We start from the raw sequence: 27,476 nt of genomic DNA, 5'->3' as shown, positions 1-27,476 counted from the left end.
AGACAAATCAAACACCACCACAGATGTGGATGTAGAGGCCCTGAATGCCAAAATTCAGGGACAGGATAAGAATAAGCGTTGCAACTGCGACAAGTTGCTCCTCTCGACGGAGGCGCCTGTTCCAGTTGTCTACTTCGACAAGAACTACATTGGGAATGTGAGCTCGGAGACAATAATGAACACCATTGAATTTCTGGAGAGTTTCCTGCCACCACCCACTAAAAAACACAAGCGCAAGAATCGCGTGCGTGGACGTCTAGATGACATTGACATTAATTAGAAATCCAATTTTTAGTAGCATTTACTTTAGCACTGCAGTTTATAATAAAGCAAATCTTGACATCTGAAAATAGTTTATTTTTGAATTCAAGCGCCAAAATAATCGATTGGCTCAGGGCTGGGTTAATAGGAGTTAAACATTGCTCTCAGGAAACCTCTTAACGCTTCGCGACGGTCACACTAATAGCGCGTCAGAAAACGACAAGGGAAAAGGTAGCGGTCTCTAGCGGGCACACTTTTGGGGCGACTTCAATTGGACACACTCGCGTTCGCGTCGCGGAAGAAATAAAAAAGGAAGCACTGCAACTGCACTGACTATTTTTAAAGTACGACCGCGATTAGACAAGCCTTAAGAACAGGTGTCAATAGACAGTCCGATTGGTCATAAATAAGCGAGAGTGATTAAGAGAAAAGCGAATAAAGCTGTGCCAAATTCTTTTGCATTCGCTTTGCCCACCGCTTTCATCGCGAGTTTTTCACTGTGTTAGTGAGCGAAGAGAAGAGAAGCGTGTGCAAATAACTTTTGCCGCGTTGTCTGCTGCGAATTTCCAAGCCAAAGAGTAGAGAGAACAGAGAGTAGAGAGGATCGGATTCGGATGTCGCTGAAGCACCAGAACAAATTGTACCAACCGCTCCCAACGGCGGCCGCCATGGACAACCCGGCGATGATCCAGAGCGGGAGCAGCGGGAGTGGCTCCTCTGAGGAGGGCGGCAGTCGGGAGGATGTGGCAAATCTATCGCCCGACGGACTTCCTGTGACCTACTCGTCACAACAGTTGATGCCCTCGGATTCGGACAGCATGGAGGAGGAGCGTCACCGCCTGCGAACCCACCACCACCACCACCATCAACTGGCCGAGATCCACCCGCCCTCCGCCGCCGTTCCCTCCCGTCTCTCCTCCGTGGCAAGGTCACATTGGTTCACCGTCACCGTGCTCTGCTTCGTGAACCTGATCAACTACATGGACCGCTTCACGATTGCAGGTGAGTTCCCCGAACTAGTACACTCATTTCGCGACAAATTGCCTTCTAATGACGTCCAGTGGGGTTTTGTTTCCTCACCATATAAACAAATTTGTTGACACTTTAGATACCGTTTACTGTAGATTAGAAACCCTTACCGAAAAAAAACAAATTTGTATAAGGTTCAAGATTATGCGGGCCAAAATATGGGTTTTTCCCTAAATTACTTTATGAGAGACAGCATCATGATGCTTTTCATAAAGGAAGTGAATTTAGATCTCAAAATGTTACTTGTTTAACAAGAAGAATATATGTATGTTAGTAATAATATTTTATGCAAAACACAAATTTATCAAACTAAAAATGGGTAGTTTTGCCGTAAAATATATTATTTTTAATAACAGTAGGTAACTTGGAACAAATAAGAGCAAACAGAAATGGATACGAATCAAACTTTATATTAAATAACCATTTTGCTTTAGAAAAAAATGCTAATACAATTGTCACATTTTAAAATAAAATGATTAAATATTTTAAAACCATTGAAAAATCATTAGTAAATTCATTGTATTAGCTGAAAAACCCTCTAATCAGTCCTTGTTGTTGTGCCTTAGTCAATAACCAAAACAATACGTCTCTTGTTTACAAAAAGTACCATAAAGATTGCTTACTATTGTAGTATTTGCGTAAATTTATTTAGTGACTAATCAGCTTACAAATGAATCACGCGATCCGAGAATATTCAAACAGACATTCGGGTGAGCGTTTTTATCACTCACTAATGCGTCGATATATGAATCCACTTCCTCTTTGCACTCAACTCGGGACATTTCCACTGGGTGGCAATCAATCAAGCCCCATTTCGCATATATATTATTCCTAACACTCGGGTGCGATAAAAAAGAAAGAGTGGAGCTGGAATGGCACCTGACCTGGTGCCTGGTGAGCTTAGCACGATGGGTGATCGCCGATCGGTGGTGATCAGAAACAGAAAGTCCCCGCCCGCGTGACAATTACCGGGTAATCGCATGTTGCGGCCTATAAATAAACTCGGACGGGACCCACTGCTTATTTCATTAGTGTTTATTATTAAAAGCATTGGCGGAGAAACGACTCTTTATTCATGGGACTCGACTTGCCTATGCGGGCGGACAATCAATCAATTCTGTAAACTTTTCCCACTCAACTTCTTTTCCTTGTTTACATCTGTCTTGAAATGGAGTAGTAGTTGTCTTCAGATTGCTGATTGCCCGTCTGGTTGTATCACATTCAGTTACACAAACCCAGTGCAAATAAAATGGAAACTTGTTTAACGGCGCTAATTACATGGTTGAACAAGTTATGACTAAAAGCAGTTGAATTTGTCACCCCGTTTGCTTGCACACAAGCCCACTGCACAAACCGTTTAATTTGCATGTCCAGACTATTATAGATAATAACTATAATTTTACGATTTTACAATATCTGTGAACCTGAACTTGCGAATTTCCCGTCGAGTCGGCAGAATTTTTCCATTCAAGGGCAAACGATAATTTCTTTTACTGTATGTGCACTTGCAAATAATTTGCAATGACAAGATACTTATCAGCTGATTGCTTCAGCGACAATTAGAAATCGATTTTATTCCCCCTTTTGAGCCGTAAATCATGAGCTCTTAATTCGTGTTACACCCGCCAAATGTGACTAAAAGAATCATACGACTTTTAATCAGACAGGAAGCGGAATTACTCACAGGAAAGGGCGATAACATTTACATATCAAACCTTCAGCCAGCAGTCGTCCATCAATAACACTCTGCTTACATATTATTCTCAATTACTTTTCCACTTTTTGCTCAGAAAATTTCAAAATTTCCATGTGCGCCTAATTGATTGGGAAAACTTGTGTTTATTTTGAGAGCACTGGGTGCACAAGGCAAAATACAAACTAAAATAAACACTGGCCAGTCACTCAAGGTTATTGTTTTGCCATTTTCCAGTGGCATTATCATCACTCCACCGCCCACTTTGAGGCCTTATCAAGAAGTGGCTGAAACCAGATCGCTGCACAATAAATTGCATTGGATTACAGGTGCATACACGTGGGGTTCCAACATTTTTACAGTGATTAGATTGCCTTGCCATTATTTCTTTTGCTTTTGTTGGCCTGCCCTTTTTTCATGGGAATTTCGACATTCGCTGATCGACACCAAAACCACGTTTACTTACGGTTATACTTTTATACCATTTATATGTATTTCTTTTTGTATATACCTATAGACGTATCGCCCGATGTCTGGCCACCCTAATGGAATGCATTTAATTATAATTTTAAGTGCGTCTTGGCCTTTGGCTGCGACCTCCGACTTTGCTGAATTTTGCTTGAGTTTTCAAGCTTATAACACCGAGGTTTGGTGGTCTGATGTTTTCACACCGAGTTTTGGGAACAGCATTTGGCTTTCCTCTTCGTTCATGATCGTGATCTGTGTTGTTCTGTTGTTGACAGTAAAATCTCTTTCTGCACCGCCAGCGAACTTTGGTCGGCCAAAGCTCTGGCAGTTATTTTGGTCAACATCAGATATGTGGCCTGAATGAAGGCAAAATACATGGGCACAGATTCCGTTCTGCTGTGCTTCCGACGTAATTTTCTTGGCCCCCATCCAACGGAAAATATCAGAATAATTGTATCTGTCAATTGATCGAAAACAGTTTTTGTTAGAAAATTTCGTTAGAGTCAAAAAATATGTGTTTTGATCATTGACGGTTGTTTCTTCGTGTTTTGAAACCCCCCAAATGTAATCAAACATTTCACTTGCCTAATGCTGTTGACTTTATTTTGCATATTTTGCATTTGTTAAAAGTCACTGAGTTTGGTTTTTATTTCCGCTTGAAATGCTTTTTTAGCAGATACATAAAAACTTTCCATTTTGTTGCCATCGCAGCCGAGGAAAGAAATAATAATAAACAGAAAGGTAACAAAAAAACTAAGACATTCCAATTGGATTGGATTTCTACAAAAATATTTTAAAATAAAACCAACCGCTGAAATACTTTAAAAAATACGTTTATCTGCTGCTAAAAAATTAGCCAAATGTAATTAAGGTTTATGCGTAAAATTTAAAATACTTATGAATTAAAAAAAAAAAACCATTACAACTTTTTTAGTCAAATGTCTGTTTGCTTTACTTTAAAAGTAGATGATAAGTATTCAGAACCTTAGACTACACTTTGAATTAAACCAAGTTATAAAACGGCTGCTTACGTTTACGAAACATTTGAATAGGTTAAAGAAACAAGAGCTCCTCGGGTTTCAGAAAACCCCAGACGTACCTTATGCGTGTTTTTAAGTCTTTTGCATTGCATACATTTATCACAAATGTGTTTGAGGTTTGCACTCTATTCAACGTCAATGGTTCTATTCTGCATATGCATATATACATATGTATATCTGGGTCAACGACCTACGCAGAGTGCAGTACACACTTTTTGCTCAAACAAATTGAATTAACGAAGGCAAGTGCGAAAAAAAAAAAGAAGAATAGTACGACAGGTTGGGGTAGGGAATGTCTGGAACTCTTTTCCTTGGGCGCCGCCGCTTTCACAATTGATTTCCACCTGCCCACCAAAAAGAAAGTTTTTCTTTTTAACATTTCGAGTGCTCCGCAAAGCATTCAAATGCATTCCAAGCGAAAGTCACAGCCTCAGTGTTTTTTTTTTGTTGGCTCCATTCGTGCCCGAAGTATCTGTCAGATATTCCGTTTAATCATCGTCCGATTTTAAAGCTTACGCTGCATATCGCGCGATATTTCAAGGCCGGCGTCACCAGACGCCACAGACCGAGAGGGAGATAGAGATAGGGGAGAGAAAGAGAGAGAAAGAGAGAGAGGGAGCGACTGAGAACAGTCACTTTCGAACACAAACAACTTTTTCATTCATGGTAATGAGAGTCCCGCCTTTGTTGTTGTTGGTATTGCAGTTGCCTGGTTTTAAATATTGACGTATTTAACGGATCAACGTTCTGGAATTTCCCTCGCTACAACACTGCTCGTTTTGAAAGTTAACTCCTAGCCAAAAGTGGTAACGGAAGGTTATAAAGTAAAACTTTCACAAGATTTTGTATTTAAGTACAATATGACTTTGACTTCTTAAAGCGATTTTCTCTTCAAGTATCTCATTTGCACACTACTTTAATAGATATAGAAGGGCTTGTTATTACCACTTCACTTTTTCTGGGTTCCAGAAAGTTCGACTTAAAAGTGTTATTTAATAACATATGAAGATATTAAATATATCAAGTTTCACCTACTATTTTGAATCGCACTGTCATCATTATTGGGGACAAAAGAGAACGAACTAAAGGCCAAGACAGAGAGAGAGAGAGAAAATCATGAGAGACCCAAACTGGTTCTAAAATTGCGGCAACCGGCTAAAAAATATAAATACCTAATGTTTCCATACGTTGACGGAACTTCCCTGGAAGTGGGGAATTTAGGCGAAGAGAGGATAGATTCGGAGGGGAATCTACGTAATCATAGACGCTTTGCCTCTGTTTTTTTTTTAGGAATGGCCATAAACAATCGGAATTCCTTGCGTGGAACCAGATTACCCGTTGAGTGTCAGAGATAGCTGCCTACATGCCTACATATAAGTCATATACAAACATATGCCTCACCCACCCAGCCCCACTCTGCCCCTCTCTTTCGCTTTTCAACCCACAATCGCAATGCAATACACACACAGACTTATCGCGTGGCGTCCTCCAACCGTTACGTCACTGGGCAAGGCAAACAAACGCGCTGATTGGTTGAAAAACATCGTACGATAAATTTCTCAAAAGCGAAATGAGCAAAAAGACCCAGAAAATGGAATAATTAAAAAGCAAAGGCTGATTCACTGCATCGGCAACTTCGTGCCACGTTTTGCTTTGCTTCGTGGGGTTTCGTGGAGCTTCGGGTCTCTCTCTTTTCCTCTCTCAGTTTTTGGGGCACAACTTGTTGAGCTTTCTGTGTGTGTCATTGTTGTTGCTGCTGCAATTTGCCGGCTTCTGATCTCACTCACTCTCTCTTGGTTTTAAACTCTTTATTTGCTCCACTCTCTCTACTTGCCCTCTCCCTCTCTCCCACTTAATTTTGTAGACCGTTGTTTATTTTTGGGTGCCCAAGCACTTTAAGTAGTTATTTATTTATTTATTTTTGTTTTTTTTTTCGTCCATTCTCCAAAGGCCAATGTACGAAGAGAGACATGTGAACAAATGGGGCTTTAAAGCTGTTGTTTTGTTTTTGTTGGAGCTGCATATATTCTATTAGGAAGTAGCGTTAGATTGGCTAACAGTTATTGACGGAGGTCGTTTGGCTATTAATTCGCTGGTTGCACATCCGTTTGTTAATGAATTTTAAATGCCTAGGTGAAGACGTGCAGGAAATAACTGAGAAAATGTGTGCGAAGGTGATATCACAGTGATCAAAATTCCACTCATGACACAAATTTGCATAAAGATGCACCAGATAAACATTCCGATTGAAATTTTCTTTAACTACTAAAATTAAAGACAATTTATCAATAATTACTATGTTTTCAAATGAAACTCATTGACAATTGTAGATTAAATATGCAAACTCTAACTAATAGAAAATTGCATAGATAGTCACATTGATTAATCATGAACCCTCTAACCATGTGATAAAAAAGGGCATTATATTTTTATTGCCAATATTTAGATAAGTTAAGATGCACCAGATTGTCACAGCGAACAATATCGATTGCTGATAATAAGTGGGCGTTGCAATAACAATGAACGATCAATTAAAACTCACCCCCAATATGCCCTATCTTTAGGTTTTTGCTGCTGTTTAATATAAATCTATGAGTTAATTAATGGGTTTTTGGGCAATATTTGACACGCGATATTTCCGCAATTATCTCCCAGTCATCCCGGAGCTAAAATGACTGGGGAGTGCTAATTGTAGAGACAACTCCCCGACTGATCCCATCAATTTGGGCGTTATACTCGAATACAACGGACTTGTATTTACGATTTATTTACTTGTCCAATTGGCAACCCCTGCTGGGGATGGGCTGATATGTACAAAATACCATGTTACATATCACACATCACGCGCATTCCACAAACAAAGAAAATGGTAGAGAAAAAACATAATAACATTAGATGGTTTTTATTTGACCAGTTTTCGCCATATCACTTTCTGAAATGCATTAAAATACTTAACAATTTGAAGTTATGTCATGGACTCAACTTTCATAAATTAAGGGGCAATGACATTTTATGATTTAACCTCAAACTCATTCCCATTTGAAATCCATAAACTTGGAGATGAACTTGGATAATAATATTATAAACTGCTATAACTTATTTAAAACATTTATACCAGGAAAATAAACAAACTTTTTAAAGCTTTATTTATTAGAAGGCAATGATATTGAATGAAAAAAAAATTTTAATGACTAAAAATTAAGCTACCTAACTTTGATAATGATAAAACAAATGGTGATTTTAAATGGTATTTAAAACGTTAAGATGATCTAACCCGAATTCCTTTTTTATTTTCCAGGTGTTCTAACGGACGTTCGTGGGGATTTTGACATCGGAAATGACAGTGCCGGACTTCTGCAGACTGTGTTCGTGATCTCGTACATGGTGTGTGCCCCTATCTTTGGTTATCTGGGTGATCGCTACTCCCGCCCCAGGATCATGGCGGTGGGCGTGGCCCTGTGGAGCACCACCACCCTGCTGGGATCGTTCATGGAGAGCTTCGGATGGTTCATCAGCTTCCGGGCACTGGTGGGAATCGGCGAGGCCTCGTACAGCACCATTGCGCCGACGATCATCTCGGACCTCTTCGTTCACGACATGCGCTCCAAGATGCTGGCGCTGTTCTACTTTGCCATACCCGTGGGATCCGGTCTGGGGTGAGTGTGCACTACCTTCACATTGCCCGGCCAATGTCCAGACCAATGATCTGTAAACAATCCGGGAGGGTTATCAAACGTCTACGGCTCCGACTTTGTAGTCGTTCTTATCAACCGCTGGCAACAGGCGATGCGGGCCAAAGTTTGAGGCTGCTTGCTAATCAGTTATTCTCACTGGCGAAGCGTGAGAAGAGTCACGTGACTCTGCGGGAAATTGAAATTGATTTACTTTGAGAATGCCACAATTGACACGGCTCTAATTCAATTAGAGTGCTGGGTCAATTGGGGGGTTGATTGGAATTTATGCAACGCCTAATTGGCCGCCAATGCAACGCGGCCCAAGAGTCAGTTCATCGGGATCAGTCTCATCAATGACCTTTGCTTTCTTTTGCAGCTACATTGTGGGATCCAAGACCGCTCACCTGGCCAACAACTGGCGCTGGGCCCTGAGGGTCACACCCATTCTGGGCATCGTGGCCGTCCTGCTGATCGTGCTCATCAAGGATCCGGAGCGGGGCCACAGCGAGGGATCGCACAATCTGGAGGCCACCACCTACAAGCAGGACATCAAGGCCCTGGTCAAGAACCGCTCATTCATGCTCTCCACGGCGGGATTCACGTGCGTGGCCTTCGTAGCCGGAGCTCTGTCCTGGTGGGGACCTTCCTTCATCTATCTAGGCATGAAGTTGCAGCCCGGCAATGAGAACATCGTCCAGGACGAGTAAGTGTGCTGTCCCCTGATCCCATAAAAAAAACCATTTTCACGAGACTAGCTGAGATTACTCAAAAACCTCTCTAAGAATTTCAAACTTTTTAACTTTATGATAACTTTACAACTTTTGTAAGAAGTCAAATCTCAGCTACGAAATCAGTTTGTGAAAATGGTGTTTTGAGCCTTTCCTTTCGACCACGACCCCCAAAAAACCCTTCAATATCGAATATCGAGCTGTGCGCCTTACAATGGTTTCTGATCCGTCGTCAAGCATCTCGTACAAGTTTGGTCTGGTGGCCATGCTGGCCGGACTCATCGGAGTGCCGATGGGTTCCCTTCTGGCCCAGAGATTGAGAGGCCGCTACGAGAACTGCGATCCGTACATCTGTGCGGTGGGACTCTTCATCTCGGCACCGATGGTGTTTGCTGCCTTGGTGCTTCCGCAGACGAGCGAGAGTCTGTGCTTTATCTTCGTTTTTGTGGCCCAGGTGGCACTTAACCTGTGCTGGTCGATTGTGGCTGACATCCTACTGGTAAGATGGCCTATTGGTGGATATATGAGAAGCAACAACAGCAAAAGCGCAGAAATCAAAAGCTAAAAGCCGGCCAGCCGATTAGTGATTACACACTCAACGTGGTGACCTCCGTTTCTTGCCCTAACCCCCCTGCTCGTTTAATTGTTTATACCCAGAACAGCACGAAAGCATGTTTATCCATCAGAGTCTAGATCCTTTAAGATGGTTAAACATGTTGCAGTGCCAGTGGGGTCCTTAAGCTTTGGCATAACTAACCGAATGTACCCCGAAATTTCAAAACCCGCCCTTAGTGTTGCGTTCAACTTTGGAGTCATCACAATGTTGGCGGGCCTGCTGGGCGTGCCCATGGGCTCGTTCCTGTCCCAGTACCTGGTAAAACGATATCCGACTGCGGACCCGGTGGTCTGCGCCTTTGGCCTCCTCGTGAGCGCTCCGCTGCTGACGGGCGCTGTCCTCCTGGTGAACAGTAATTCGGCGGGCACCTATGCGCTCATCTTTTTCGGGCAGTTAGCTTTAAATTTGAATTGGGCAATTGTTGCGGACATACTGCTGGTAAGCCAAGAGATCTCGAAAACGGGAGACTCGTTCGAATCCCGCCTAATGCTTTTTGTTATTTTGCACCCACGTATTGTTTGAATATCGTAACTGTAATTACACACAGAAAATCTTAATTTAAGCATTAACTTTTTACTGTTATAATGAGTAATAACACCCTATACACAAAAACACAACACACACACACACACACACACAGCTTGCCCACTCACAAACAAACAAACACTAACCAAATTTTATGTTGTCTTTACCCGCATCTATTACCGGTGGTGGTCATCTGATACTCCATTTTGTGGTATTTTTGGGTGCGGTTTTAAATTCAGTAAGCCCGAGAACTTAAAGGCAGTTATAGAGACGATGTTCTTACAACTTACCCATCCAATCTGCCTTAAAGTTCTGTTACTCGGATATTTGATTATTGCACACAATTCATTTTTATTCCCCAAGAGAGAAGACAACTCCATTTCGCCTTATTACTTTTTTTTTGTAAATGTAATCAACTTAGAGAGTTTCATCTTCTCACTATAACTTCCATCCCTCTACGCTAAATGTTGTGGGGAAAAGAAAGTATCCAACCCCCGAAAAAACTTGCAGCGTGCAAATATTTCGGCACTCAACCCCCAGTGAATGTCGTATAACCATGTTAAAGCTCCACAATCCCCCAAATTGCAGTGCAAACCAACCCACTCTCCATTTTCGGCCCCTTCCACGAGACTAAAGTGTCGAAATGTTCATATTTATATTGGGTTCTTCCGTCTGGCTCACGATTGGATTTTCGGGGATTATCTGCTCAGCTAGTCACGTTTGTCCGTTTCGAAGTGATAAGCCAAATGATAAGGGAATTTAGAAGCCAAAACACTGAAGAGTCAAGTGAATCATAAATTCTCGCTTTTATATTTAGTTAGGATTTTGGAATGAACTTGAAAAAAATATAAACAAATCATAAAACAAGTGCTGGATAGCATTCTTAATTGAATTTGTATATTTAGGGAACCAGAACTGACTTTATTCCAGAAATAAATGATTATGATAGCCAGCTTATTTCATTAAGTAAACTTAACTGATTAAGTAACCCAGATTGATAAAACGACCCAATTGGATTGCAAAAGGTGTCAAAGAAGTGCAGCAAGAGATATGATATAAGCATTTTTAAAATATTTAAAAAAATATATATAACTTAGATAAAACCTGTAGATTGGTGGAAGCTATCCCATGAATGGACGCGAAAAGCTATGCAAACAGCTGATGCGCGACAAGATAATGGATATGGCATAAGCACACATGCACATTTAAACAGTGGACGTAATTCCTTTCGAGAGATATACGTACGCTTTTTTGGTGGCCTGTTCTATATTTGGCACTACGTCAGGCGGTACATATAGACGTACCTCGTACTCGTACTCGTACTCGTACTCGTGAAATCCCCCAACTCACACCCCCTGCAATGCAAAACTCTGCTGTTTTTTGTCGCCTTTCTTATACCACGCACTTGATTTGCGTGTGTTCCTCTTTTTTGTTGCCATTTTGCCATTGCAAAACGATTCCGTGACAGAAATAAGCAATCGCAATTCGGTTATCTAACCCGAAAAATAATAGAGGCGATCGGCCCACCTTGGTGGCGCTATATTAATTGTTCCCCCCAGATAAGCAACTGTGATTAGAGATTGCCTTTATCTTATACGATTGCCTTTATCTATACGATGACCTACAGTAAGGGGAATATAATAAACCTGGTGTAACATCATAAATGCTTTGCGTAATTTCAGCTTTTCGCTTTAGTCCACACACAAATACACACAACAAACCCATCAAATCACCTGTAGTTATAACAGTAAAAACTTAATGTGGCCCACACAGTTCAGTAGACAACAAATTGCCACAATCAATTTAAAGATTTAAAGATTCTCGAGTTATTTAAATATCAACTCAGTTCTTGAGTTCTTAATGAATCGCTAAAAAAGAAAAAAAAAATGTAGAGGGCCCACTGTTCCCAGGCAGGCCCGCCAGCTGTTCCCACTTTGTTAGACTCCAACCTGAGAACGCAATGCTGCGTACATATGTACCATTCTTTTGGGGACCTGCTCTTTGTTTGTCCCCAAATTTCTCAAGTGGCTCCATCTTTGGCGAGCTTTTGGCAAATTTGAATCTGCTGGATGGCACACCTACACATAGATACATTCTTAAGCAAGCTCACCCACACACGCATTAATCGCTACTTTATTTGTATTTAAATCAGCTATGGTTTTTTTCATTGGTTTTGGTGTAGAATACTTTCTGGAGGAGAATTATAAGGGTTTAACGCCTGGCCTCCAAAAAATACATTTTTACACCTGATCCGATAGTTGGCTTAATCGATAGTTATAGCTTAAGAATCGGTTGTGGCTTTTGCTTTCATATTTTGCTTTGCTTTATGTTGTTGTTGTTGCACGTTTACATTAAAATTTAAATGATACTAATTTTGTATATTTTTTTTTAAACTATAGTATGTGGTGGTTCCCACACGTCGCTCTACAGCCGAAGCCTTCCAAATCCTCATCTCACATGCATTGGGAGATGCCGGAAGTCCCTATTTGGTGGGAGCGGTAAGTACTTAAAAAGTTTGCCAACTGAAAACTGAAATAACTAAATGGTAAACCCGGCAGATATCCGAATCCATTATGAAGCACCTGAAAAAGAACCCCAGCGATTCTGGCCTGAGCACTGAATTGCAGAGCATGTCCCAAGTGGCTGAGACCGCCATCACTAATGTCACCCAGGCCATCGTTGAGACCACCACCAACATGATCGAAACAGTGCGCTCGTCAGGCTCGAGCTCTACGGAAGTAAATTAAAGCATGATATACATATAGACGACATTGATTAATTTGCAATTTGTATCTCTTTTAGTATTCGGATGTGGAGCAGTTTGAGGGACTACAGTACGCACTGTTCTCCACCACATTTGTGGAGGTGGTGGGCGGCATCTTCTTTATGATTACGGCCTGCTTCATCATCAAGGACAAGTACAATGCCACGCGAGGACTACAAGGTAAACATTATGGATTGCAGTACTTTTATAGCTAGCTTGTTATCTCTCTATAATGATCGAAAAGTACCCAGAGTTTCTCAGAAAAAAACTATATACCGATTGAATCCAAATAAGAATTAAATGTAAATTGACCAGATTATTTTTAAGTCACTAGGCAGTACTTTTTCTTCTTAGTTGATATCTTATTTGAAATATCAAAGTAAACAGGATGTGACAGAATCGGCCATAAACTATGCACACAAATCCTTTCCACATTCTTCCTAATACAGAATGTAAAATTATCATTATATTAGATATCAGGACTATTTTTCGAAATTCATTACCTAAACCAAGTTGTATTTTAATGGCACCAGGCAGTACTCTTTATTCCTATTGAATTGGATGTAAAATAATCAGCTAAAATTATGCATACAAACCTTTTTCTTTTTGTAACCATTATTTTAATTCACTATTATTTCTCCAAACTATGGGTACTTGATCACAAGTAGTCGTATCTGCCGCTCTTTGGCTCACCAGTTTCCCACTTTAAATTTAAACAGGCGACCAGGGTCCGCGAGCGGTGCGATTGTCAGTTGGCACGGCCAGCGGGCAAAAGGACGTTGAGTCCTTCAACTCGGACTGCCTGGTACTGTGCACTGACATCGCCCTGCGCGAACGCACGTGATAGCACGAATTTGAAATCTTAAGGTGTGCCTAGGCACCGAATGATTACTTTTTGGCCCCAGTTCCCGGTAGGTGGAATGCTCGAAATTTTGTTTCCTCGTTCTGTTCTGCGTGCGTTCCATCGTTGCGTTCTACTAATCTCTCAGCTACTTGACCCTAGTCATACCCTGTTCTTCATTGCTTTCCGTGTTCTCGGCCCATTGTAATGCAAATCTAATGAATGAATTCTCCGTTTTTCAGAGGTCTCGGCTCAACAACAGCAGCGGGACCAGCAGCGGGGCCAAATTGCCTAATACCAGCCGATCCTAGAGGTTATGCTGCGCACTCAGAGCTCCGATGGCATGCCGAGTGAACTAATACTGACTGAAAACCATCTTTAATTTAATATATCCTCACTCGCACCACGCACATCCCGCATCGGATCGTACTGGAAGTTTACGGGGACTTTGCGGCTGACAAGTCCCCAGTGTTCAAGTTCCTAATGGGAAAGGAAGGACTCTGGAGGAGGAAGGGGGAGGGAAGCAGGAAGGACCACCATGCCAACGTTCAAGCACACCATACACTGATTTGTAGATATATATACAAACACTCACTCTCACAGGCACTCACCAAGTCATAACATTACACAGATCATTTTACTTGTAAACGGTGGAGGGCTAGATAATAGCCCTGCTCTAAAATCGTAGTCGTAGATAGGTCTAGCTCTGGTATTTTAGGCTAACTTTTAATCATACAAAGATTCAAGCTGGATTCGCATTCGAAACAATGCTTCCTCAGATCGGATAATGTAAATAGATTATCTCAGGCATCGAAAGCGGAATGCCTGCAGTTTGGATATTAATAAAATGTATGTACTTTACGTATGAATTGTAAATATAGATAAGCATCGGGCCATTATATAAGTGCATAGTCTATTTAATCAGTTTAATCGTAACATCTTAGTTTTACTCTATATATAACTTTAGTTCTAGCTTTAGATAGTTGAGTAACAAATTGGAAGAAAAGTGTTTGCACCCTCAACAATAACTGAATATTACAGCATAACTATTTTAAATGACAAATGGCATTAATCAATTCTCGAGAGTGTGTTACTGTTTAATCCTAATTGAATGCTAGCCTAATCGGAATGCGAATGCACAGCGACATATAAAGACTGCAAGCAATCAAAAATTGATAGATTGATATTTGGCTGAAAGTAAACCAAACTAATTAACAATGTTAGCAGCTAAGGATTTCCGGGGCAATAAATATACACTACTGAAAAATATGAACAAGTTACTGTTTTTTGAAGTGAGATATTGGCAGTGAATAACTCAACGGGAAAATGGGGAAGTAAATTGTTTTGAGGGTAATCTCAAGCAGATTCTGATCTTTGGTTGGATAAGTGAGTAAATTTATTTTTCTTTAAAAAAAATCAGCAGACTGTTAGGTCAGGAAAGTACTCTTTTAGAAATATGAATTAAAATTAAATGAGTTCGAAATGAAAACCCTTTACACTTTGCATACTTTTCGGCTAACGGTTTTCAAATAAATGTATCGATAATTTTGAGGATGAAATCGAGAGAGCTTTTTTGGGCCAAATTACTTTGGCAAATTGCAGCCACACTGTTATTTTGGCTTTTTGGTGCCGACTCTATTCCAAATTAATTTATTTGTTATTGCCGCTCCGTTTGGACTTGTTTGTCAACTTTTTCGCAATGTCTATCTACGCCGATGTGCAAAAAGGACCTGCAATTGAGGTTTTCGCCTTGACGCAGGCTTTCAAGGACGACAGCAATCCCAACAAGGTCAATTTGTCGGTGGGCGGTAAGTGATAAATTCAATTTCCACCCGGGAGAAACACAATACGTGTGTGCAGCGATGTGTGTTTCACTTTACTGGGTGTATCTGTATGCGGCACAATTTGCTATCATTTGCTAGTTGGTTTGCCCTTGCAGTTCTCCTCTTTTGTTCCCGGAACACCCCACTTTCCACTTTCCGTTGCCACCCAGCCCCCACCCCACTCTGCTGGAGGTCATTTGGAAGTCATAGTGGCATATGAATTGTTTAGATTTTTCCGTCCTTTTTGCCCAGATTTTTTGCATGTCGCGTGTATGCGTTCCAATTAGAAAGCTTATAAGAAATTGTGTCCCCCACACAATGTAAACATTTAATACACTACCTTACAAAAATATCAAATTTTGGATAAACCGTTACAAAAACATATGACAAGTATTGTATGAGTAGTTTTAGTTGGAGTTTAGAGTTACATATATGTATGTATATTTTTTTAAATTTTTTTGGTTGTTTCATACAAACATTATATGTAATATTTCTCATTATCTTAGAGTTAGCCAGCTAAATTAAACTGATAAACTACGTTTTCGTATTTCAACCTGCAACAAAATAGTTTATTGGATAAATGTAAAAAATTTCTTAATTTGTAGTGAGTCACCTAATTTTCATATCAAAAAATGATAGACTATCCTATGAAATTGATAAGATATAACTTATAACATTATAAAATAATCTACCAACAACAAAATAGTTTAATGGATAGTTGTAAACAATTTCTTAATTTGTATCACTTCACCTGATTATCAGGACATCACTTTTGCCATCATAGGGCATTTCTTGGGCGACTTTCTTAATCTAATTCATATTTGACGTCAACTAGCAGAGTATTTAGTTATTATACCATGTGTACGGCGGATGATAAGCCACTTGTGTGTGAGACTCTTGGCTGGTACTACAAACATAGTGTCCAGTGGCAATCTGAAGGCACGACCATGACAACAGGAATGTTGCTGGTGGATTGCGAGCTACCAAAAGCAATGTTGCTGATTTGGGCGGTCGCCATTTCACCTTTTCTATATTTATGGCTGTTATTGCATAATTTGAATAACAATTCCCACCAGCGAACATGTTGATTATTATGTTTTTGTTTTGCGAGCAATCTGCGAGTCATTAACCTTTGCTTGTGTAAACTTGATTTATGCTAAGAGGAATTGCTTGAATTGATTGGAGCAATAATGAAAAATAGACTAATCAATGCTTCTTTGGTATGAGCTGGACCTACCATATAAAAATCTGACAACATATTCAATAACTCGAGTGAAATAAAACAGGTTTTATTTGAGTTGAACTTTTACTGATGTTCATAATAAACGATATTTTACTTCCCCTTACTCAAATTTTGCTGGTACTTCATTTTATTATACCAGTCAATGGCTTGTTTATATACACTGTTTCTAATGTTTTCGCTTTTTTTACAATGCTACAAAAGTATAAATATTTGGTAGGCCAATTCATTCAATTGGTTTCGAATAACCCGACGGCAGTCAATAAATAATTGAATTGGCCTAGAAACAACGCAGGAAAACAATATCAGATTGCGTACAGCATTACGGATTGATTAGGCCTGTTAAGTCCACTTAGATAAGAACTGAATATTGTACGGATTTCAGCACTTTGAACGCTGTGTTCCCCTAAACACTTGAGCCATAAATGGACTCCGAATTAAACAGGTTACTCATGAGTTCAATGATTTCGTTTATATTCAGCTTACAGGACGGATGCTGGAGTGCCGTGGGTTTTGCCTGTGGTCCGAAAAACTGAAATCTCCATTGCCAGCGATGAGGCTCAAAACCACGAGTATTTGCCAGTGACTGGTGAGTAAATTTAGGATTCAATCAAGTTTAACAAAACAACTTTATTACTGCAATTGAATTCTAACTAAAAGTTTTAAGCCACTTAAAATTCTAAAAGTGTTAAATAACATATTTTCAAAAATTACCTTATCTTTTTCAAAAGCATAAATATATTTTTAAGCGAAAAGATTTTTTTGATTTCAACAGTCACAAAAATATATTTTAACTAATTTAATTAAATCTTAAACCACTTAAAAGGCCAAAAGTATTAAAAGTCATATTTTAAACTCCATTTTACAATATTAACATATTTTTAAACATATTTTCCGAATTTGGATATTTTTTACCAACACAACATATCTTTTATAAGCCCGAATTGACTTTTCCAGGTCTCGATACGTTCACAACTGCGGCCACGGAATTGGTGCTGGGTGCTGATTCCCCTGCCATCAAGGAGAATCGCGTAGGTTTACCCTCATCCAACTGATGAATGATTTTAAATAAACATATCTTCTTTTTTTTAGGCCTTTGGAGTGCAAACCATATCGGGCACGGGAGCCCTTCGTGTTGCCGCCGATTTCCTGCACACACAGCTGAAACGCAACGTGGTGTACTACTCGAATCCGACATGGGAGAACCACCACAAGATTTTCTCGGATGCGGGTTTTACCACCCTGAAGTCGTACCGCTACTGGGACCAAAACAAGCGCCAGCTGGACTTCAAGAACATGCTGGCCGATCTGGACGAGGCTCCGCCCGGTGCTGTGATTATCCTGCATGCCTGTGCCCACAATCCCACCGGCATTGATCCCACGCAGGAGCAGTGGACCGAGCTGGCCAACTTGCTGGAGAAGAAGAAGCTCTTCCCGCTGTTCGACTCGGCGTACCAGGGATTCGCCAGCGGGGATCCGGACCGGGATGCCTGGGCTGTGCGATACTTTGTGCAGCGTGGCTTTGAGCTCTTCACCTGCCAGTCGTTTGCCAAGAACTTTGGCCTCTACTGCGAACGTGCTGGCAATCTTACGGTGGTGCAGAAGCATGGAGCCACCAAGGCGGCGGTTCACTCGCAAATGACTCTGCTCATTCGTGGCCAGTACTCGAATCCACCGGCCTACGGTGCCCGCATTGTTTCCAAGGTGCTGAATACGCCGGAGCTGCGCAAGGAGTGGATGCAGTCCATTCAGACCATGTCGAGCCGCATTCGTGAGATGCGCAAGGCTCTGCGGGACAAGCTTGTGGCCTTGGGAACGCCCGGCAACTGGGACCACATAGTTAACCAGATCGGCATGTTCTCGTACACCGGACTGAACGAGAGCCAGGTGCGCGTCCTGATCAATGACTTCCACATCTACCTGCTAAGGACTGGAAGGATCAACATGTGTGGCCTGAACACGGGCAACATTGAGTACGTGGCCAAGGCCATCCATGCCGCAGTTACCGGAGCAGGAGCCACTGCATCCTGTCCCTGTGACAACAAATTGTAATGGGCACCTATCGATAAGCTATTTAAAGAGTGGGCTTGAGATTTACCAAGCTCTTCACCATTAGCATTTAAATCAAACCAACAGCAATTGCAATTACTAAACGTTTATACACGGCTTTTACATGGATATATATTATACACTTGATTTGGTCTAAATAGTATGGATTGGATAGCTTACACAAATTGTGCACAGTTGAATGGCCGTCAGAGATTGGTTAAACAATGTTTAGCTTAGTAACTAAATCTTTATTGACTTGTGTGTAGTACTTTGTTACAACGACAATAACATTACTGAAGTATTTCAAATGTGGGGGAGTGTTTTTCTTTTGTTTTGATGAACAACAATGGATAGCATTTTCAAGTTATTGAATATTTTTGTAAAAGAGCAAATTTGTTTATTAAACTTGTTTAAAACTAAAAGCAATAACCTAATTTAATAATTTTTTATGAAATGGAAAACATTTTCAGGTTTTTAAATATTTTTGTAAAAGAACTATACATTTGTTTATAGATCAACTTTATAAAATTAATACAATTTTATATACTTTTTTTGGGCTCCTAAGGGTTAAGGGTTTTTAAAAAATCCGCTTAGTGCGATAACTCTTTAAAAATAATCGTTTTATCGATTACAAGTCCGCTGTTTAGTTTGCTAAACTTCCATCGCCAAGACACAAATGTAAATTTATAGACAAAAATTAATAAATACTCAACTAAAAGAGATTAACCAATGGCAGGTAAGTAAAAACACGTTAAAAACGTTGTTATTTGATTTATAAGTGATAATTTATCCTAGACGATCCAAACAAACCCTCCACATCGTCAAAAGCAGACGAAGCTCCTCTGTTTCCACCCGCCAAACCTGGAAAACGAGTAGATTATGGTACAAACAACACATTGGAGCTGCTGGAGAGGATTCCCAGCCAGGTGGTGGATCTCAAGCTGGACGATGTGCTCACAGCTGTTAAAGAGGTGGATAACCTTTGCGACTTTCCCCGCTGCAAGACCAAGACGAGCCTGATGGGCCAGGATTGTCAGCAATGCAAAAAGAGATTCTGCTTCAAGCACGGACTGCCAGGTCTATAACCTTTTTAATTATTACTTCTTAACTTAGACATAGTCTTTTTTAGAGGTCCACGGTTGTGGTGAGGAAATTAAGCGAGATGAGCGCAAGAAGTTCCTGCATCCCAAACCCTTAAAAACCGTGCGCCAGGAGGAGGATGTCAAGAATGCGAAAAAGCGATTGGATGCCAAGCTCAAGGACATGCAATTGGGACGCACACAAAAGGCTACTGGCGGAGGATCAAAGAAAAACAAAGGAAAATAGTTGCTAGTTTTAGTTTTTTAAAACAAGGTGATGAAGAAAATCTAAGTGGTTAACGCTAGTTGTTTGTTCGTTTTTGGATGCATAAACAAATTCGAAATTCATGTGGATTTCCATTTTGTCGTTGGAAATGTATTTTGTAATAAGACCACAACATTTTGTACAAGCAAAATATGAGTTTCGAATATATCATACACTTCTATGAAATTTAAAAATAATATTTCCAATACTTATTAAGGGAAAAGGTTTGCTCAAGACCCTTTACCTTATTAATAAATATTAAACTTCCCTGTACATAATTCCCTTTGCCTTATTTAGTAATATCAGAAATAAATTGCTTTTAAAGGATGGTCTGTTACAGGCACAATAAAATATTTAAGTTTAAGAAAGAAAGTTGTGAAATATAGTGACATAAATGTTATTTTTATTGCAGTCAAAAAAAAAGTTTGTCCATAAATTACTCCATTCCTTTTTAAACTACAATAAACCGTTTGAAAGCTATTTAATGCCGAACCAGTGTGGCAACTCCAAGCGGTGTTGCCACGTGTCCGCAGACAGCTGTTGCTCATTTCAGAGCTGATGAAATTTGCCGCATTGCAAGTGCAGAGTAAATTGAATTGCCTGGTTTATACGTACGCAGATACACAACGAGATAATGTCGAAACGTGGGCAACCGGCGTGGCAAGCTCCCAAGGCGGCGGACCGGCCGAAACTAAAGCTGTTCAACAGCCTCACCCGCCAGAAGGAAGAGTTTGTGCCGCTGGACGGGAACAATGTAACGTGGTACAGCTGCGGACCCACCGTCTACGATGCCTCCCACATGGGGCACGCCAGGTTGGTTCCTCTTAGCCCGCCACATAATCATGAGTATATCTTATCTTCCCACTCCACAGATCTTACATTTCCTTCGACATTCTGCGGCGCATTTTGGCCAACTATTTTGGCTACAACATCCACTATGTGATGAACATCACGGATATCGATGATAAGATCATACGGCGGGCGCGGCAGAACCATCTCTTCGAGCAATACGCCAGTGAGGCGGCGAAGTTGCCTCTGGATCAGCTGCTGGGCCAGCAAAAGGAGGTGCTGCTGCGGTTCCAGGACACCTGCGCCAGGAACACGGATCCCGACAAGAAAGTGATGCTGGACAAGACCCTGCAGCGCATGAACGATGCCGTGGAGGCCCTCACCCAGGCGGTTTCCAAGGGCGGGGAGCAGGAGATCTCCGAGAAGCGTCAGCATTACCTTGCCGAAGCCAAGGACCCCATCTCCGACTGGTTGGACTCCCAAAAAGGGGCCCAAATCAATGACAATGCTGTGTTCGAGGCTCTGCCACGCTACTGGGAAGACCAGTTCCACAATGACATGAAATCACTGAATGTGAGTCATCTTCCGATGAGAAGCTCACCAACTTAGCAATGAATCATTTGGCAATTTCACATATTACAGATTCTACCTCCAGATGTTTTAACCCGCGTTTCGGAGTACGTGCCGCAGATCGTCACCTTCATCCAGAAGATCATTGACAACGGATTGGCCTATGCGGCCAACAACTCCGTTTACTTCGATGTAAATGGCTTTGACAAGCGGGAGAAGCACCACTATGCCAAGTTGGTGCCTGAGGCTTATGGCGATACCAAATCCCTGCAAGAGGGCGAGGGCGATTTGTCCGTGGCCGAGGATAGGCTCTCCGAGAAGCGTTCGGCCAACGACTTTGCCTTGTGGAAAGCAAGCAAGGCCGGGGAACCCTGGTGGGATAGTCCTTGGGGCAAGGGGCGTCCTGGCTGGCACATCGAGTGCTCGGCCATGGCCTCAGACATCTTTGGCCCAACCTTTGATATACACACTGGCGGAGTGGACTTGAAGTTCCCCCATCACGACAACGAGTTGGCTCAATCGGAGGCGGCTTTCAACGAGGCCGAGTGGGTGAAGTACTTCCTGCACACGGGTCACCTTACCATCGCCGGCTGCAAGATGTCCAAGTCGCTGAAGAACTTCGTGACCATCCAAGAAGCCCTCAAGAAGCACTCGGCCACCCAGCTGCGACTGGCGTTCCTGCTGCACTCGTGGAAGGACACACTTGACTACTCGGAGAACACCATGGAAATGGCCACGCAGTACGAGAAGTTCCTCAATGTAAGAAGGATTTTCTTTAACTTTTAGCAAGGATTTCATGTAACTTTTTGGTTTGCAGGAGTTCTTTCTGAATGTCAAGGACCTGACCCGCCACGTGCTCTCCGAAGAGCCGCGAAAGCAATTCGATGCCTGGACGGAAGTAGAGGCAGCTTTGCAGAAGAAGTTCGGCAGTTCCCAAGTCCAGGTGCATGCTGCTCTCTGTGGTGTGTATTAAAAGAAATGATATTGCTTAGAGTATGCAAATTTTAACATTTATATTATTGTTTACGCTTGCAGACAACATTGACACTCGTAGCGCCCTTGACGCCATCAGGGAGCTAGTGTCCGCCTCCAATGTCTACATTCGGGACAATAAGACTAGATTGAACAGCCTGCTGCTGCGTAACGTGGCAACCTACATCACGGATCTTCTGCACGTTTTCGGGGCTATCTCCGGACCTCGTGGTGGCATTGGGTTCCCCGTCACTGGTGCCTCACGATCGCAAGCAGCTGGCGCTGATCTGGAGACCACCGTGCTGCCCTATGTTCAATCCCTGGCTGAATTCCGTAACGTGGTACGCGAGCAAGCCAAGACCCTGAAGGCCTTTGACATCCTTAAGCTCTGCGATGATCTGCGCGACAATGTTTTGCCCAATTTGGGTGTGCGATTGGAGGACAAGGATGACGGAAAGTATGCTGTGAAGTTGGTTGACCGCGACTCACTTTTGCGAGAGCGGGAAGCCAAGCTGGCTGCTGAGGCGGAGAAGGCTGCCGAGAAGGAGCGCAAGAAGCAGGCAGCTGCTGAGGCTGCGGCGGCCAAGGAAGCTCAGCGACGTGTGAATCCCAAGGAAATGTTCCTCGGTGAAACGGAAAAGTACTCAGCATTCGATAATAATGTAGGGCATCTATTTCCATAGACATTATACACATTTACTAACATTGTTAATCCCATTTCTAGGGCCTGCCCACACTCGACAAAGAGGGCAAGGAGGTTAGCAAGGGTCAGATCAAGAAGCTGCAGAAACTCCAGCAGCAACAGGAACAACGTTACAAAGAGTATTTGGCATCCATCAAAGAAGCCTAAAACCTAAGATCAGAGCCACCATGTTGATGCTATTAGCATAGCATTTTCGCGGACCTTAAAATGTACAATTTAATTAATGCAAGAGATTTCAGTTCCCACTTAAATCAGTCCAGATAATAAAACACTTTTTCTACGGTAAGCTCAACTTCTAATATTTATTTACAGGCTAGTTCCAGTGTTTATAAATTATTTTCGATTTGAAATCAAAAATTAAGTCTACTTAATAGCTGCCAATTTAAAAGCGTTTTAAATAAATAATTTTCTACATAAAACAAAGAGTACATTAAGGACATAAATCCAGTTTAAAATTTCGCTAACATAGTTACTAACTACTCCCGTATCGATGAGATACCAATTGGATGTCGAACATAATTTAAACCGGAACATCCCCTAGTTATAATCAGCTTCATCAGACCAAACTTGGTTGTGTAACCGAGATCCAAGCATTATGCCCATACCGGTAAGATATATAGTCAACTGCAAAATAAGTTTTCCGTTACAGGAGTTGAGCGCAATTTCCACAAGTCTTTGGTATATCTCCTTAAATTCCCTTGGAATGCTAAGCCCCAAGTTAGGGATCTCTACAAGCTGCCAATGTCGTTGTAGCGCTTCAACTTGTCCGGGAAATTGTCACGGAACAATACCGGATCCGCTCTGAACTCCACCGTGCGCAGAGGCATACGCCCGTAGATCTTAGAGAAGCGATCGATGCAGGCCGAACGCTCCCGCATGTGATTCAGATCGGCGGAAAGCATTTCCGTATTAGTGCACTCTGGGCACTTGAACTTCTTACGAGGAGTGACCTTGATGGGAGGATTATTGGTAATGTTGGCTACCAGGAAATTCATGGCAATATCTTCGCAGTTCATGTGCTCATCCACCCAATCCTTGATGTCTCCCGGCATGGCATGTGTGTACATGTGGCTCCAGTACTTGTGATGGAAGGCGGCTCCTGTGAGTACCATCGATATTTGGTTTGTCCACTCCGATTCGTAGTGCCAGCGCATGGTGACATTATCCCAGACATGGATGCGACTAGGGAAGCCCACAATGTGATCGGGAAATTCGCGCCAAACTTCATATCTTCAAAATAGAGCCGATTAGACAGGAAACTTGAACAATTTACCAGTTCATTTTACCCAAAATCCAATTCATCTGTTGTCAGCATAATAATGTCATCGTCTATAGTTAAAATAGCTTCCGTTTCGATTTCCGGATATGGATAGAATCGGTTTGATAACTTGTTCTCCTTGGTTTGCCGAATCTTCAAGGGCTTCGATATAGATGGAAATGTGGATACTGTTCAGGTAAAAGAAATGCTTACTATATTTTTATAGGTATATTTTTAAAGAACTCACAGTGCGGCGGAGACTTCTTCTGATTGTTCCAAATTACCAAAATGCTTTGCAACGAGGGCACCACTGCCAGCTTCTGGATCAGCAGAAACAGACTCTCCACGCGATCGTAGGTGAGGATGACGGCGGTAAATCCCTGTGACTTTGGCGCCAGCGAAGGCAGGAAAAGGGGATTGAAGGTGGAACGGGCGTTGGTGTCGATGACGTTCCACTGGCGACTGCTGCGGGCACGCAGCGGAAAAATGCGACTTTCGAGCACCTCAAGCGCCGTCAGCGTCACAGTTTTCAGATCCTTGAAATACTTGGAGTACAGCCACTGGACTTGCTTCTGCATCTCAACTATCTTGACACTAGATATAGCCTTCAGCTTCTGCATCACGGCGTGTAGTTCGCTTTCGCGTATACGAACGGAGGCCAGCGACCAATCGATCACATCTTCGAAGGGCAGCACATAGTTGTCCACGGCAATCACGGGTATGCAGTGCTGCGACATAATCTCCACCAGATCAGGCTGACCCAAGCGAAGGCTGCGGCCAAGCAAACAGAATTTACCACGCGACAGCAGGCGAGGATACTCCAGGGTCTTGTGGTGCTGCGACAGAGGGCAGCGCATGGCGAGGTCCAGGCTCTCGCAGGCGCCCACAAGGAGCAATTGTTCGCTGTGGGCGGAGGTCAACTCGCGTAGGGTCCTCACGAATCGGGGAAGGATGCTCAGCTGAGCCACCACCAAAAGGAACTTCCTTTGGGCTGTGGCATGGGCATGTTGCTGCACCAGGCGCGGACTCCAGACGGGAATGGCGACATCAAAGCCTGGACGATAGGACCACGAATCGAAGCCGCCGCCAAAGATGATGGCATTGTCCGTATTCACATCCAACACGGTGTTATAGGATGGTGATCCCCCAGGCAGCATATTGAAGATAATGTGGTTGGCCCCGCGATCCCAGAAGTCCAGGGAAGCCAGAGCCGCGCCCGCCAAATGTTTGTCGAAGACATTCTGGTTTAGGAGATCCAAGCTGGGCAGGAAGAGGCACGCCTCATTGGGATTCGAGGTGTAGTAGCGGCTCTTTAGCACCGCCTCCAGGATCTGGAAATACTCGCTGGACAGGGTGGTGGCCACCTTGTCGCTCCGCTCGTCCACGAACTCCTGCAGCGGATAGATGTAGACCTTTAGGCGGTCGTGCTCGCACTTGTAGATGTTCAGGCAGTCCCAGAAGGTGCAGTTGACATTCCGGGCCCGCTGCTCGCCCTCGGGATTCAGGGCGACCTCCTGGATGTGCTCCAGGTCCAAGATCAGCGTGTGCGAGTCCCTTTTGCCGTGAAAGAATCCATCCCGCGGACTGTTGGACAGGTCCCACAGCAGGAAGCCCGCGCAGAGGGCCACAATCACCAGAAGACCATACGTCAGGCAGTTCAGGATCTGCTCCTTGTGATTGGAATGCGAAATGGCTCGTGGCTGGGTGGCAAAACTAAGTAAATACTTTAACTTGGTCATTTTATTGATAGTTTTTCACATTTTGTCCTTCTTTCTCAAAATAGTATGACCGTTCTTTGGTTGAAGAAAAACGGAAAGATACGTTACATTGCCAGTGCTGTTAGAGTAAAAATACGTTACACCAACATTTTTTGAACCTATTTGTTTTATAAACATTAGTTTTTGTAATTACCAAATTAATTATAAAACTAAAAGCATTTTTAAGGCATAGCTCGTCAGGCAGAGACACGTTATATGGCCAGCGTTGTTAAAGTAAAAGTAGTTAGATTTAAAATTTAATCATTTATTTTGCATCTACGATTTTTTGTAACTACAAAATAAATTATAAAAACAGAGTATTTTTAAGGCATTGCTATATTATTTCTTGCTGTGTTTGAGAAAAGCTAAATTTGCTTCAGTGTGCAAGTTTAACCCTTTCAAACACATCGAGAACGTTTCTATTTACAAAATAAGAGCAAAAAAACAGGACAAATCACAATTTAAGGACTATTTTTTGGGCTTTAGCGTAACGCCCAGCTTGGTGGCCTTGATGTCGCAGCTCGGAAGGTCCTTCTTCAGCTTGGCGGCCACCGCCTCCATGTTCTTCACGAATATCATGTCGAATATGAGCAGTTGTCTCAGATTCTTGAGCTCCCCGATCACGGCGAGGCCAGAATCGGTTATGTTGTAACATCCAGAGACCTGCAATCGCTCCAGTGAGTTGCTGATGTGATGCAATCCCTCCAATCCGTCGTTCTCCAGGTGCTTGCAGTTGTGAAAGATGACAGTGTCGATATTATTGCAGCCCTTTAAGTGCTCCAGTCCTATCTTCATGATCGAGGAATTCGAGGCGTCCACTACCTTCAGGCAGAACTGAGTATTCTCTCCAGGCAGCGAGTTGTAATCCTTCCACAACCTGCTGGGGCTGTCCACTAAACGCACTCCACCTCCGTTCTTAATGATCCATTCGGCGCACAGGCGGTTTGCTCCCACTTTGGCCAGCCGATCCGCGTCCACCTGGTTGAAGGCGACGGCCACATAGCCCCAGATGCCCCGCTGGTCTATCGGATCCTTCGTCAGAAGTTGTGTTATCCTGGGGAGCTTACTCAATAACAACATTTCGGTGACTAACCAAACAGCTGTGGCTGCCAGTCGTTTTGTAGCACTGTTTTAGGGAAAGCTAAATTTTGAAATCATTTTTATACATTTCATTTTATATCTTCCACATTTGTTTGACAATTATTTCATTATGAATAAAATTGTATTAATGTCAAGAAACTTTTAGAGGTTTCTATTTAGTTTTGGGATAAATAGTAAATATGTTATTTAAAAGAAAAAGACAAAAGCCGGTCAAATTAAGAAGTATCCAAG

The 27,476-nt window shown here is 42.3% G+C and overlaps 7 protein-coding genes across 11 annotated transcripts in view; 5 read left to right on the top strand and 2 right to left on the bottom strand.

Moving 5' to 3' along the window:
* The window catches only part of LOC128256516 (uncharacterized), a 54,058-nt gene extending 53,209 nt beyond the window's left edge, over positions 1–849 (top strand). For both annotated transcript variants that reach the window (XM_052986928.1, XM_052986927.1), the window contains one exon: positions 3–849. In XM_052986928.1, coding sequence (XP_052842888.1) covers positions 3–280 — 278 coding nt within the window. In that variant the 3' untranslated portion in view covers positions 281–849. The remainder of the gene's footprint in view (positions 1–2) is intronic.
* LOC128256502 (protein spinster) lies at positions 513–14,915 on the top strand. 4 transcript variants are annotated; one of them, XM_052986909.1, is made up of 9 exons: positions 513–1,263; positions 7,790–8,147; positions 8,542–8,868; positions 9,131–9,392; positions 12,434–12,532; positions 12,593–12,772; positions 12,837–12,978; positions 13,518–13,709; positions 13,882–14,915. In XM_052986909.1, the coding sequence occupies exons 1-8, from the start codon at positions 876–878 to the stop codon at positions 13,640–13,642; spliced, it is 1,881 nt and encodes a 626-aa protein (XP_052842869.1). In that variant the 5' UTR covers positions 513–875; the 3' UTR covers positions 13,643–13,709; positions 13,882–14,915. The 4 variants fall into 4 exon arrangements, with proteins under 4 accessions (XP_052842869.1, XP_052842867.1, XP_052842870.1 ...); XM_052986907.1 differs by lacking the exon at positions 9,131–9,392 and adding an exon at positions 9,686–9,947 and having other exon boundaries at positions 514–1,263; XM_052986910.1 differs by lacking the exons at positions 9,131–9,392; positions 13,518–13,709 and adding an exon at positions 9,686–9,947 and having other exon boundaries at positions 514–1,263.
* A 319-nt stretch (positions 14,916–15,234) lies between these two features.
* Positions 15,235–19,059, top strand: LOC128256505 (aspartate aminotransferase, cytoplasmic). The gene is made up of 4 exons (XM_052986914.1): positions 15,235–15,447; positions 17,184–17,291; positions 17,660–17,733; positions 17,795–19,059. The coding sequence occupies exons 1-4, from the start codon at positions 15,339–15,341 to the stop codon at positions 18,752–18,754; spliced, it is 1,251 nt and encodes a 416-aa protein (XP_052842874.1). The 5' UTR covers positions 15,235–15,338; the 3' UTR covers positions 18,755–19,059.
* A 270-nt stretch (positions 19,060–19,329) lies between these two features.
* LOC128256520 (DNA-binding protein SMUBP-2) lies at positions 19,330–20,357 on the top strand. Its single transcript, XM_052986933.1, has 3 exons — positions 19,330–19,487; positions 19,547–19,828; positions 19,881–20,357. The coding sequence occupies exons 1-3, from the start codon at positions 19,481–19,483 to the stop codon at positions 20,075–20,077; spliced, it is 486 nt and encodes a 161-aa protein (XP_052842893.1). The 5' UTR covers positions 19,330–19,480; the 3' UTR covers positions 20,078–20,357.
* Positions 20,358–20,609: 252 nt separating this feature from the next.
* Positions 20,610–23,415, top strand: LOC128256500 (cysteine--tRNA ligase, cytoplasmic). Its single transcript, XM_052986905.1, has 6 exons — positions 20,610–20,908; positions 20,968–21,457; positions 21,527–22,213; positions 22,272–22,416; positions 22,490–23,088; positions 23,151–23,415. The coding sequence occupies exons 1-6, from the start codon at positions 20,730–20,732 to the stop codon at positions 23,274–23,276; spliced, it is 2,226 nt and encodes a 741-aa protein (XP_052842865.1). The 5' UTR covers positions 20,610–20,729; the 3' UTR covers positions 23,277–23,415.
* Positions 23,416–23,545: 130 nt separating this feature from the next.
* On the bottom strand, positions 23,546–26,203 carry LOC128256501 (exostosin-2). The gene is made up of 3 exons (XM_052986906.1): positions 24,635–26,203; positions 24,416–24,575; positions 23,546–24,359 (listed from the first exon to the last, which is right to left on the bottom strand). The coding sequence occupies exons 1-3, from the start codon at positions 26,124–26,126 to the stop codon at positions 23,858–23,860; spliced, it is 2,154 nt and encodes a 717-aa protein (XP_052842866.1). The 5' UTR covers positions 26,127–26,203; the 3' UTR covers positions 23,546–23,857.
* A 261-nt stretch (positions 26,204–26,464) lies between these two features.
* On the bottom strand, positions 26,465–27,333 carry LOC128256518 (ATP synthase subunit s, mitochondrial). The gene has a single exon (XM_052986929.1). The coding sequence runs from the start codon at positions 27,222–27,224 to the stop codon at positions 26,613–26,615; it is 612 nt and encodes a 203-aa protein (XP_052842889.1). The 5' UTR covers positions 27,225–27,333; the 3' UTR covers positions 26,465–26,612.
* Between the last annotated feature and the right edge of the window lie 143 nt (positions 27,334–27,476).

The sequence above is a fragment of the Drosophila gunungcola genome (assembly GCF_025200985.1).
Source record: "Drosophila gunungcola strain Sukarami chromosome 2R unlocalized genomic scaffold, Dgunungcola_SK_2 000020F, whole genome shotgun sequence".
Lineage (NCBI taxonomy): Eukaryota > Metazoa > Arthropoda > Insecta > Diptera > Drosophilidae > Drosophila > Drosophila gunungcola.
This window is presented reverse-complemented; position numbering and strand designations above follow the sequence as displayed.

Coding starts and splice junctions, on each gene's coding strand:
- LOC128256502 (XM_052986909.1), top strand. CDS start 876: ATGTCGCTGAAGCACCAGAACAAATTGTACCAACCGCTCCCAACGGCG. Junction 12,533..12,592: donor GTCCCTATTTGGTGGGAGCG/GTAAGTACTTAA, acceptor TAAACCCGGCAG/ATATCCGAATCCATTATGAA. Junction 12,979..13,517: donor TGCCACGCGAGGACTACAAG/GTAAACATTATG, acceptor AAATTTAAACAG/GCGACCAGGGTCCGCGAGCG.
- LOC128256505 (XM_052986914.1), top strand. CDS start 15,339: ATGTCTATCTACGCCGATGTGCAAAAAGGACCTGCAATTGAGGTTTTC. Junction 17,292..17,659: donor CGAGTATTTGCCAGTGACTG/GTGAGTAAATTT, acceptor TGACTTTTCCAG/GTCTCGATACGTTCACAACT. Junction 17,734..17,794: donor CTGCCATCAAGGAGAATCGC/GTAGGTTTACCC, acceptor TCTTTTTTTTAG/GCCTTTGGAGTGCAAACCAT.
- LOC128256520 (XM_052986933.1), top strand. Junction 19,829..19,880: donor CTTCAAGCACGGACTGCCAG/GTCTATAACCTT, acceptor AGTCTTTTTTAG/AGGTCCACGGTTGTGGTGAG.
- LOC128256500 (XM_052986905.1), top strand. CDS start 20,730: ATGTCGAAACGTGGGCAACCGGCGTGGCAAGCTCCCAAGGCGGCGGAC. Junction 20,909..20,967: donor TCCCACATGGGGCACGCCAG/GTTGGTTCCTCT, acceptor CCCACTCCACAG/ATCTTACATTTCCTTCGACA. Junction 21,458..21,526: donor ATGACATGAAATCACTGAAT/GTGAGTCATCTT, acceptor CACATATTACAG/ATTCTACCTCCAGATGTTTT.
- LOC128256501 (XM_052986906.1), bottom strand. CDS start 26,126: ATGACCAAGTTAAAGTATTTACTTAGTTTTGCCACCCAGCCACGAGCC. Junction 24,576..24,634: donor GAAGAAGTCTCCGCCGCACT/GTGAGTTCTTTA, acceptor TTACCTGAACAG/TATCCACATTTCCATCTATA. Junction 24,360..24,415: donor ACAGATGAATTGGATTTTGG/GTAAAATGAACT, acceptor TCTATTTTGAAG/ATATGAAGTTTGGCGCGAAT.
- LOC128256518 (XM_052986929.1), bottom strand. CDS start 27,224: ATGTTGTTATTGAGTAAGCTCCCCAGGATAACACAACTTCTGACGAAG.